General features: G+C 31.5%; 1 protein-coding gene across 1 annotated transcript in view; it reads right to left on the bottom strand.

Moving 5' to 3' along the window:
• The window catches only part of PDZD2 (PDZ domain containing 2), a 69,862-nt gene that overhangs the window by 39,484 nt on the left and 16,634 nt on the right, over positions 1 to 13,744 (bottom strand). The window contains exon 2 of the mRNA XM_051212002.1: positions 8,094 to 8,429. Within this exon, the coding sequence (XP_051072136.1) occupies positions 8,094 to 8,429 (336 nt within the window). The remainder of the gene's footprint in view (positions 1 to 8,093; positions 8,430 to 13,744) is intronic.

Here is a 13,744-nt window from a genome sequence, read left to right on the forward strand (position 1 = left end):
ACAAAAAATCAAACTCAAGCCTTTTGAAATTTGCCGAAGCGATAGCAATCAAACGTCTAAAACCAGATCTATGTATAAAAAAAGACAGTAATAAATCTTTCTTTGTCCTGGGAACATTAACCCCCCTCTTTATTCATTTATTTATTACGTCATTCACCATTCCAACTCCTTCTGAAGTCTAAAATTACATCATTCATAACTGACTGATTTCAATTCATATCCTTATTTATTACCATTAATCTATTTTCAGTTACTGCATTATATAATCATCTAATGTGTTTTTTTAATTCCATGAGCTCTAATCGCTATTTCAATGTTCTGTAACCTTCCCTCCTAAACTTTATTTATTTGAAACAAACGACTTTTATGACCTCATTAACTCTATCGAAATCTTCGCTACATCATGATACATATATTCATCCTTAATCACCCTCTTATGTATAAGTATGTCAATAACTGAAATAACACGGATTTTCAAATATTTTAGGTTGTAAGCAGCTGATGAGAACCTAACGAAATAAAATGAATTCACATTATTCTGCACCAATCTTTGTTCTTGCTCTCTTTAACTACTAACTGACTGATTAATCAATAAACAAACTTTAGTTTTTGGTATGAAATCTTTTTCTTCGTCATACGATATTGCATTAATCAAACGTAACTTAATTATGGGAAATATCAATAATTGCCATTCAACTTATTTTCGCTTTAATACCAATCATTATCCTATGATGTTATCAAAGTGAAAAAATAAATGGTTATTAATTGTCTACAATTTACTAATCGAATTCATAATAATTCCTTGTCAGGTGTAGCTTGAGCTAAGCCATTTGTAGACATTTTTGTACTGATTTCTTGAAAAGTGTACATACCTGAAGCTGAATAAACAGCTAAATAATAACGTAGACAATATGCGTGTATCAACAACAAAACAATGTACCTAAATATTTAAAATATGGCGCAGTATATATGGCTTACAACATGTATACATCGTTATAGACATTAGAGAAATAAAATCCATATGAAAATGATGATTTCGACAACCTAAGGTTATTATATATATATATATATTGAAGATGAAATAAATGTTGAATCAAATGGCAATTTGGTAATTTTAGATACTCTGATTAACTTCAAACACTTTTTCAACATAAGTGATGAAAGCTAAATAATTACTAAAAACTGGATAACAGACATTAATTGCTTCACCAAATTTTTAAAGCTCATATTCAAGAGAAGTTGTACAAAGGGCTAAGTTTAAATTCTGTAGTTAAAAATCTCCAGTTGTACTCAAGTCATAAATTGGTACTATGATAAACGAATGCTAAATGAAATTATCTGTTATAAATAGTGCTTTGATGAGTTCATTAATTTTTATTTTCAACTTCAAGATTCCATCTCGATGATACTTTGATCTAGGTATGCTGAAATCTAGCCAATCAAACAACGACAGTGTACTCTACTGTAGACTATTGCACTATAAAAAATTAATCGCAAGCGTTGGTTAGTCATTCGCAACCCAAGACGTAGCATATATGTGTATCGGTTCAAATTACTATAGCACATTGATATAGCGAGATGAAGTTATTAAGTTTAATTCCAAAACAGAACAATCAATAACAGTATCAATAGAAGCTTCAAAAATTAAGTAATGACTATAAGACTTCAAAACCCAGGATCTGTAGGAAGACAAAGAGTAAATACACCTGATCTATTGCAACCGATTTTGGGCAAAGTCACCCAATGTTAGTCACCAACCTCTGGTTACGGTGACAGTGTGGGTCACCACCAAGAAGAATCTATCGAATTTCGGTAACCTAACAGAGTCTTCCACTTTTAAATGATTATGCTTCATACTTATATCGTAGAATAGAACGAAATGCTTAGCAGTCAACTTGTCCAATTCTCTGTAGACCGATATCTTGTATACGTTACATGTGATATGAGTTGGCAAAAAAAACTGAACTTTCTGAATCTGTACCAGTTATAAATGCTAACACCATGAACTTAATTTGTTTACTTTAGTAAATATGCAAAATGTAAGTTGCTCCAATAAATTGTGAATTTTGGTGAAATTAACCTTTGAGATCTATTTTCCAGTTACATTGTGAACTATGAAGTACAAACCATTCGAACAGCTTCACGATATTTTTGTAAATCAACAACTAACATATATAGTAAGTGTTCAGATATCCACAAGCATATAACATATCACCTATTATCATTATATAAACTATATTCTATCTACGTAGCATGTAGCTTGTCGACTTTGTCAAATGAATTCTGTTTTATTTACCTTGCTGGTGAATAATTGACAAACAATTTTCGTTTTCAGTCTACCATTTTGTTAGCTGAATATAACTTTCTAATCACTCGACTTTCATTATCTATTTAACACTATCAAAAATGGAGTGTTTAAATAAAACAGGTTGATGAATCTAGTATTAAATCTGTACAAACTATTTATCAGAAAATGAAATCATTTAAGTGAATATTTTTCAAACTTTGGACAGAAATATGACAAAAGTTGGAGACCAATTATGCAAAAGATACTATATGCCACAATTATATATGACATTTTCAGAGACTGAAATTTCAACACATCCATGTTCCTCAATAATTCAATTAAAATCTTTCGAATGACTAAAACTCAAATTATCAGGGATACATCGAGTCAAAATTGATCAAAAACGCTTATGGGACGCTATTATTTACTACATCTTTGTAACTGTATTTATAGTTATTTCAGAAATAATAGCCTTTAATAAACAAGTGAATGGTTGCATTCTTAACAAAGGTACCAAACGTTGTTCGAAAATTGAAAGTTATGTAACAACTAAAAGAGTAATAAAAATCAAAATATCGCATAAAAGAGAGATATGATTGTCTATTTGATGAATATAAAGAAGATAACATTGTGGCAGGCACATGTTTAAAACAACTTGTAGTGACTTTGTTTCGTTAATCAATTACCTCCATAATGGTTATAATATAAACCTTGATGATGTTTAAAATCAGAAAGCAATAAGAAGCGGCAACTAGAGTTTATTAGCGGATAGCACAGATCACAAGACTGCAAGCAAATTGAGCGAGTTTGAAGCAGAGAGGCGAATATGGGTATACGAGAGAATACAGAGGCAAATTTATAGTTGAATCGAACCAAGGCGCAGCTAGGCTAGGCAAAGGCTGATAATAGGATTTGCGTACATATACACATGGGGAAGAGAATGATTCATCGGGCGATATTTAAGCTATCAGCATTTTAGCTAGAGTCTGTCATGTGATAAATCGTATACGTTTATACAGATATGGCAGTGATCATAATACTGTAAAGAAATATTATTCGGATAACATTGTCTATTAAGTTAATAAAAAGGCTTAACTAAAACTAGCCATAATCGAAATCGATTATGTGAGAGTTGCCGTAAACTTACAACATAAGAAAAAAGTGTCAGAACCACCGTTAAATGAAGGGGGACTGAGTTTACTGTTTCTGAAGTCCTAGACCGTTATACTTAAGTTTCTTATCCAGCCTCCTTTAGAACCAGTTTTTCTAACTTCATGAATAACTTTCAATGAAGATTCTCTTGGAGAAAGTTAACCAGATTTGACCAGATATTCAAAAATATAAGTAGTGACTGAATGATCTTTTGCCATTAGATAAGCATGCTAGTTAGTGCCCAGATATGATTTTGGATAAAGCACAATTTCTGGAACAACATAAGTTAATTCTGAACACACTTCACATAAAATGGAACACAAACAAATATAAAATTTCAATATGAATGAAAAAGCATTTATTAAAGAATTAATTTCGACCACACTCATAACGCGATGGCGTTTAAAGCGAACGGTACTGGGTTCGAGTCCCGAAGAGAACATCAACTCTGGAATGCAGGTACATCCAACTGACAAGTTCCAAATAGGACTAAATGCTCATCCTGGATTCCACTGCTACCCACCATCCATCTTTGCTTATCATGCTTGTGACTTAAAGCAATATCGAGACAATCTGCACAGAATACGCATATACCAATAAAAGACTGATCAATTGAAGTCCTAAACATCGCTGAAAAATTTAAACAAATAGCACAAAACACATTTAACTTTTTAAACTTTGATCTCGATTATTTACTTAATAAACCCCTAATCAAGTTACCCGGTGTAAAGTTAAAATTATTCAAATTTCAATCAGTGAAATGAATTCAATTAGAAGTTTTCTTTTAATGAGGACTAGAACTATCTAAATTAATTAAGAATAGTAAAAATAAACCTATATAAGTTTGTTTTAAATATTATTATGCATCATTTGTAAATATTGAGCGATTACACTTTGACTTAAACAGTTTGTTTGATATTCTCGTAGTTGAATATTATCTCAATCAAAGTTTGCAATCATTATGTATTATTATAAGAAAGGGGTTTTGTGGAGATTGTAGTAATTATGTATTAGTTTTATTTAATCTCATATCTGTATTTATTGATTGAGAATTCTTGTTTCTTGCTCTTTAAATTTCACAAGATAGTAACACATCTGAATAATTCACTTAATTTTTGATTTATATTCCAGTTTAATTGTACAAAGTTCTTTATCACTATCTCAGTACTACATGTGGTATTCAAATAAACGTGACCTTTTTAAATGAGTAAACAAACCATGCGATTACATATATATTATTTACAATGTGATATGAGTCAGTTTAATGTGTGCAGTTAGTATGGAATAACATAAATACTACAATCTCTGGGTGATTTGTAGTTTTGCCAAATATGATAAACGTATTTTGTAGATGATGCGTTTGCTTAGTTTAGTCGTTTCATAGTAAAAATCCCATTTTCCTCCAGGATAGCATAATTAGTACAAACTTCAAGAGGGAACACATGGATATTTATATTGTAACTAATATTATACTTCATTCTGTATAAGTTAATAACAGAATTCACAAGTCATAGGACTGATGGAAAGTCAACAGGGTTACGTTTATGGGAAAGATGGAAACTTAAAGAATATCTGATAGGGATCAAGTTTGGTAGCCATCACATAAATGGAAGTTTACTTAAACCACGTCATCCAGTTTCCAGAATTCACGTACTGAGTAACATTCATGGAAAGTCAGTTATTTTTAAATAGAGGTGTAAGACTAATCAACTATGGAGATTATTAAAATCAAACCGAAATTTAATACGGTCAGTACTAATGAACAAGAATTTCACTTTGCTTCCAAATAAGCTATCAAAATGTATGATACTAGAATCATGTTTAATGAATACGTATCAATAATCTGTTTTGAGTTATATTTAAAGTGACGGAATAATAAAAGTTTCACAACCGTCAACACATTTATTATTATCGTTTATTCCCAGAGAGTTTCCTTTACAGAGTGATGTAAACAGAATAATGAAATAAATATTTCTAAATGCTACCCAAACATATTATATCTAGTAAATTCTAGTTACAAGTGATACTGTTGTACTAGGCTAATCTGTTAGTCAATCCGTCTAGAAAAATATAATTATTTAAGTCAGTATAATTGTTGATAATTATTAATACTATTTCACACCGTATGCATTTTTTTACCATACACATACTAAAGTGTAGAATTAAAGTAAAATGGGTAAATAAGGAAGACTGTTTGACTAAACAATAGTTTGTATTTTAATTAAGCTCATCTTTAACCGAAATAACAATAATGAAATAATACAATAAAAAATAGAAGGATTCAACGTTAAAGACAGAATTGGTAAAGAGAACAGAATGATAAACTTAAGTATAGGAGTATGGGAAACTAGACTGTGACCAACCGAACTAACGTGTATACTTTGTGTATTTCTTTCCGTCATTATCAAATTACATAAAACACTTTTTTCAGGACTATTATTATGTCTGTATACCTGAAAATCAATTAAGAGCTAGGCGTGGTCAAAGTAAGCTGTCTAAACAAATTGATTTTTCAAAACGCTAATCCCTTTGAGGATGATTCGGGTCAGGCTTACAGGTTTCCTCATTGACTCGAATGAATATTATATATATATATATATATATATATATATATATATATATATATATATTCGTACTGATTTGGGGAAGTATGGTAAAAACTTGTTTTTTCCATAAATCCTAAAAGGACCCATTGATGTTGTTTCAACTGCCAAAAGACTAAAAGATCTAACTGAGATAAAATTATTTTTTCACTTTCGACCAACATACGGGTTGAATAAATTTTACAGTTACTTTAAATTAAACATGAACTGGACTCAGTATATTGTCCAAATTATAAATTAACGGTGAACGAAACACTAGAAGAATTGCTGAATCAACTTGTATGTTTTACGTACTCTCAAATTTAACTGCTATATTAACTAGTTGGAAGTACTGTTCAATTCTTTTATAATGAAATGTATTAAACTTGGTATTAACGTATGTATGTGTGTTATTGGAGTGACTATGAATGTAGAACTATTAAAGCGCCTAAAATCAGAAAAGAAAATCAATTATAATCTTAAAAATTACACTTTACTAGTTTCAACACTGACCTTATAAAAATATAATTAATATTTTTTCTAAACGGTCAAAAAATGTACACAATCTGTTGAAATTGAGTGACCTTCAGATGAGGAACCAATCGAATGAAAAGTATTTCAGACACAGTGAAATACAGTGAAATACAATTTTCGATAGTTTTAAAACAGCATTCACGTATTTCACATCATCTACAGAAGTGGAGACTACGTAAGAAAGGTGCAGAGATAGTCAGTAAAATGAAGAATAAATCCAAAAAATTAAAATCTTTAAATAATAAAAGCAATTCATTGTGTCAATAAAAAAGAATTAATGATAATTCAACGCAGAAAATATTCTTTTTAATGATGTCATTTTCTTAATCTATACAATCGTATTTATAATGGCTGAACAATTAAAGTAGTCTATTTTTTATTCATTTGGTTTCATCTTGTAATTTGTTCTTCAACTTTGCAATCGTTACGTAGCCCTATTTTGCACTTTAAATTGTATATTTCTATTTATGTGTTTCAATAGACTAGATCAATTGCAGTCTTAAACCTCAATGGAAAGATACAAGCCAAACAATACCAGGTGAATTCAGACTACTACTCTGTTTGTTATATCAACGTGAATACAGCTCTATTAAGTGGGATGGCTGAAAGAATTATTTACTATGTTGAATTATTTGAACATCTTTTTCAAATTAAAATCTGCTTATTCTTCTTAACTCTATGGATAATATCTAGGAAATAGTTAAGTTTACCTGTATGGAATTTTTTATGAAAAATGTTGAAGAAAAGATGTTAATCTCAGTCTTCAGATGGATTTCTATTATAAACCGGGTAACATATGTTCTAACTGAATGAAATCAGGCTAGATTGTGTTTTGTCTCAACTGTATCGTCTAGTATTTCTTATTTCTTTATACGTGGTTTCCTGCATCTATTTCTTCATAACATGTACATTTTGTTCTTGATCAATGTATTTCATGGCACCCTTCTGTAATAACCCTTTATATATTTCCTTATATTTAAACAATTTGTCACGTACAATTTACAATGATTTCAAAATAGCTGATTTTTTTATTAAATTGATTTATACATTCTTGATTGCAGAATATTTGCTCACTACCATTCAAACTATTATAGTTTCAGCATCAGATTAATAAAGTAACTAAAATAACAGTATATCATTCTAAATTATTAGATCTTACTGAAAACCTCATGAAGTAAATATCTAATTGAAAAATATATAAATTAGTTTTCAAGAATAAACATGAACCAACCGTCTCTTGTTGCTCGGTCTTCCAGAGATAATCTCTACTATATTATTATTCATGAAGGATATGCAAACTAAATCTTCTCATGCGTCCGTATTGAAATATACATGCGCAATACAGTTGAAAGTTTTCTAACAAGTATATTGTCATTAAAAACAAAAATACTGCCGAAACATCCATTTTTCAATACCTCAGTTGTCCGTTAAGTTAATTACCAATGGATACGTTTCATTCATACTTTTTTAAAAAACCCAGTTAATTAAGAAAAAATTCACTCAAAACGAAAAACACTAAACAGTTAACTTCAACTTACATGATATGTCGTTTTAATTAATTGATCAATTATTTGGTCAGCTAGTGTATACGATAATTTTCTAATTTCTTCGATTTCTGCCAACGTTTCAGGAGCTGACAGTTCACCGAACAAATGATTTAAAGATAAATCTGATTTGAAAGTATTCTGATGACGATTTTCTGAACTAGGTGTGGTCGATTGTGATAACAAAGAGGATTTATTATCTTTAACATCTACTGTACCAACTGAAGGACATTTAATATCATGTGTAAGCCAATTGGGTGTGAGGTAGACAGCCAAGTCGTAGAAGAATAAACTAAGCCAAAATTGGAAGACTATTCGACCAGATTCAGTCTATATGAAAAAAAGTTGTAAACAAATGGTAGATAAGAAAACTGAAATCGTGAAATTGATTCAAAATGAAAATATGATTCCTTCAGTTAACACATACATAACAGACAGATACGAATATCTAGATTTCGTTAGAAATTCCAAATACTTTAATACTAGGTTTATATCTATTGACTTCAAAGCTTGTATATTTTTTCGAAATCACATTATCATATAAAACAGTTCACTATATTGCATTATACTAAATGCAGTAGATTAAGATTGAGCTATTTGTTAAGTGATAATGTTCTGTAGAGGAATATTACTGCTTCAAATTGATAATCTACTAATTAGGTTTAGAAAAGTTTGGAAATTTGTGGAGATTCTAGTATTATAACAATTGAATTCACGAGTCAATGTAAGTTAGACCACCATTGAAAACCTGGAAGTACTGGATGGCTCACAGTTATTCACCTCAGACAATCAATGAATGGTTGCACAAGACCATGCATCGACTGAAGTTAGACATTAGTATTGTTCGATGCCGGCCAGCTCAGTGGGCTAGAAGTTAAGCGTTCTCACGAAAGACCAGAGGTCCTGGGTCCGAGTCACGTGTGTGTGATCATGGATGTGCACTGTTGAGGTGTCCCACACTAGGACAATTATGTATGTGACTTCATAGTGCTCCGTTTCATTTCTTTTGAGTGACAAAATTCCAGTTTATGAAATTACATACAGATGATTAAATGGATTAATATATTTTCAAAGTTAAAAACACTTTTAAAACTATGTAAAGTACATGGTATCCATCAATCAATTTACATGATGAGATTCTACAAGACAAAAACAAATCAAACACTTGATTAAGAAACTAATCAATAAAATTACCATTCTCATAAACGCAACATAATTTATATATGTAAATATCAATTTAGCTGAAACTAAACAGAATACAATAAGAAAAACACATTTAAAGATTTGTAGCTAGCTAATGATAGAATATTTTTCTATATTTACGAACAGAATACATAAATAATGATCATAAGACAAATGTATCTAGGCCTGTAGAAAATAAAACAAAGGGATAATAATATGAGATAAAAGTGCTTTTTTACACCTACTTCTATAAAATGAATGTTAGTCAAACACATACGAAAAAATGAATGATTACAGTTTCCTAGTATACGATGGAAAAAAATCAACAAAATGGCTTGTTAAAAAACAAACTGATAATATAACGTTTTCCCAATAAAGATAGCAATAATAATGCAGTATTGTTATGACTTTATTGAAACATCATTTTAAAAGCACACGTGATACTCTGAAGGTGTGCTACACGATTATTGATGTGATATTGGTAACCATTTCTTAAAATAACTCTTTTTAGTTTCCACTAACTACTTATAGTTTTTGAACTCTAACTAATAAGCGTCACATGACAGCATCATTAAATCGATTCACGCTATTTTATCCTGAACATAGAACACTAAATTATTTTCTTTTACCTAACTGGTGAAATGAAAGAATGTCGCCATAAAGTTATTCCATTTAGTATTTAGATGATAACTAGTTTCTATAGAATGTCTAAAGTTGTAACCAAAATCTTCTGAATAGTAAACGCATTAACAATGCTATGGAACAATACTAATAGCACAGCATAGTTTCAATCTTAGACGTTTGAATCTAACAAAGACAGTGTCATGAACACGGAATTCATGATTAATGACGCTCATTACGAATACAGTTCCACAGATTTGGTAAACAATTATATCCTGAAAGGTTTGAAACCCTTTATTTAAAAAAGTTACCATATGAGAAATTGATCTTAGTTAGATAATCAGTGAAAACAGAAGCATTGGACACCTATTTCATCCTAGTGTGAGACTCTGAAAATGTGCACCCACAACTCTATTGAGGTCTAACATAGGACTTTCAAGCCACGTGGAGAACATGTTATCTTTCATCTAACTACCATTTAGCTAATCAATAGGTAAATGACTTTGAGTAAAGCTGAGTCAGTTTAGTAAACTTGCCAATCCATGATCACACAAGATTAATTCAGGACCTAGAATATTCACAAACGTAGATGCTTCATTGCTGTGAAAAAATACTGATTCAGAAGATGTAAAGCAACAAGATGGCTGCCATATAAAGATTCACATACGAACAAAGTTAGAATTTAAATATATGGAAAGCGAAATTTTTCATATACTTCCAAAAATCAACAAGAACTATTTCATTTACCCTACTGGATCAATGAATTTTTTCGCGTTTTCACTGAGAGTAAATTTAGATACATTTACTGATACATGTTAAATAATTCAAAGAATCTACTGACCTTTATGTGGATAAGATTTCTGATTAAAATTAAAATATACTTCTTCCATATAAGTAACTATTACTCATTCCGTTAAGCCTATCCACCGACAGTAGTATTCCACATCATCACTTTTATTTAAAGCTTGTGAATGTTCTTTAATAAGTTCTATCAAAAATCTTTTAACATTGTATATACCGACTGCATCGATATAAGCCTATATTATTTGTTGCCTCATCAGCATATTATGATAAACTTGTTTCCTTGTTCATAAGAGACCAGGATATTATACATCACACTGTACTTGATATGGCTTTTTTATCACAAAACTATAGAAGGTTTGAGTATGATGCTTTAAATCACTCAACTTTTAAACAGTAAGTAAAACACCACAAAAGCTTGCTTCAATTAATTCAAATTAGGCACCCATGTAGTAGTACTAAGGAAACTTTTTATGAATGAATAATATCGCTATGAGTCAAGTACTCAAATTTAGGCTTATTTCACGAATTTGCAATAAATTATGAATTTGGCGGTGGCGTTAAATGTTTATAATAAGTGATTTGTGAGATGATTATTTGAACAAATATATCGTTTTGCATCCAGCATTTTGAATTTGAACCAAAATATTAATGTATTACTTTTATTTAGAACGATGCATTTATTTTACACATCGGAACATTTAGAAATTGATCAATAGAGAACAACAACTATCATTCGTAAAACTAAATACATAGAATAAAGTATGATGAATTCATAACCAATAGAATAAAGTAATAACACATGATTACTTCAAAATTTTCATTCAGAATCATTAGTTATTTATAATTTTTAATTGATAATAATGAAGTTAACATTTTTTTCATGTTTTAAATACAATTTCATTAAACATTTTCAGAACAAAAACTCGGTTTCAAACTTGAAACTAAATTTATTACCAGATTGTGTTTACATTTAAAATAAATTTCTGATCTGATTGTGAACTACTTTATTATTAAATAATGGTCTCGTATTAATATCATATCAGTAACTCAGTTACCATGACGAGTTACGGATCGATTCAGTATGACATTCGTTCGTATTGAGTTATGAAATAACCAGTTGACAGATAGATATCATAATCACTCAAATTTCATTGTTGATCAATGAACTTAAAATTGTATACTAATGAATGTATTTATATATTATTTTTATCAGAATGGGAATTTGTGGAGATTGTAGTGATTTTATTAATGAATACCCGACCGTTGTTACTACCTTAACGTGGTGGTCGTGCTTGCCTATCCTGATGAACCAATCAAGCTATACTGGCTGGAACAATCGTTCCTCAAGGTCCTACCATGCCAGATAGATCGGTTGAAGAACAGTAAGACTATAAGCAAAAAACGCAAGGTCCGAGAGCGCAGTCGTACTGCTGACTGTACACAGGTGTGACAGCAGTAAGGCAGACAACCAGCATAAAAACAGTGCTGCCTTCCCACAAGAAAGGGTGAGGTTAGAAAACGTCGACCCTAAAAATACAAACCTCACATTATCCCATGGATTCCCATCTCTAGTGGTAAGGTCCCAACAGGTACCGAGCCAACATGAAAATTACTCACAGAAAGGTCAAGTGTGACCGGCCACAAGCAGTTGTCCCTTGGGCATTGCGGTCACACTCCCAAGTCACTAAGACCACCTCTAACCCATTTTCCTTTTCAGGTACCGGGAAGTGAAAGCCACCTTCATACCTCTAATAGCACTAGCCAACGATTCTAGTATGCGAAACACTGTCCCAGGTCTACTGAAACCTCACTCTGAACTACACATTGGAGCCTTCAGCGTACGCTCCCAATGTCAAATCGGCCAACACCTTTCCTTGGATTAGACCCTGGAATCTCGTACCAATGATGTATGCTGTATCTCCAAAACACGCATACAGGATCCTAGTTTGAACATTCACTTGACCTCACGTAACAAAAACGGAGAGCTGACCAGATACACCCTCCGCTTATCTGGCGATCAGATGGCTAAATCTCATGAACTGGTGGGTGTATGTATAGCACTAAGTACTAGAGCAGAACAAGCACTATTAGAATGGTCCCTATCGACAGTCGCCTATGTACTGTTCGGCTAAACTGCACCGTAAGAGCTCGAAAGGATAGAGACACACGTCGTTTCCGCCTACGTTCCCACTGACTGCAGCTCATATGAAGTGAAAGGTGAATTTTACAGAAAGCTTTCTGTACTTCTTCATAAAGCTAAACTCCCAGACATAGTACTCGTGTCAGGTAACTTTAATGCCCAGGTAGATAGCTTAAACAAAACAGAAAGACATCTAGGGGGGTACTTTGTCAAGGTCATAGATCTATTGAAATTAGGCATTAACACTGTTGGATGCCGGCAAGCTCAATGGTTTAGAGGTTAGGCGTTTGCGCGGAAAACTGAGGGTCTTGGGTTCGAGTCCGGTATGCGGGATTGTGGGTGTGCACTGTTGGCAAGTCCCATATTAGGACGAAACGGTCATCCAGTACTTCCAGGTTTCAATGGTGGCCTAGCTTAGATCAATTCATGAATTCATTCATTAATATTATTTTTAATCTAATGAATAATTTTCACTTGTTTTTTTTCTCTTGTGTCGAAAAGTATTCCAAGTTTGTACGGATTGTTCAGTAGAATAAATAGTATATGGGAATGTCGAAAACCCTTAAATTTGGTATCTAATAACATTTTCAGTAGAAAGAGGATGTATTTTCATCCTCCACTCTGCAATCAATAACAAGTCACAATAGCTTATTAACGCACCATAACATAAATACTATCATATTCACCTACAAGATATTACTCTATCAAGATGTCGATGGAATGCTTCTCACTAGTAACCATTTAACGTTGATTGTTCTTGTTAGCATCATATTCTGTTGTCATGCTGACAACAACCATTGATTACTACGATAAATTTCTCTTTTTTTCCCCAAGAAAACATAATGGTATGAATTGAAATCCCCACAAGCAGTTTAAAGAGATATCGTTGAGGAGTTTA

The sequence above is a fragment of the Schistosoma haematobium genome, chromosome ZW (genome assembly GCF_000699445.3).
Source record: "Schistosoma haematobium chromosome ZW, whole genome shotgun sequence".
In the NCBI taxonomy this organism is placed as follows: Eukaryota; Metazoa; Platyhelminthes; class Trematoda; order Strigeidida; family Schistosomatidae; genus Schistosoma; species Schistosoma haematobium.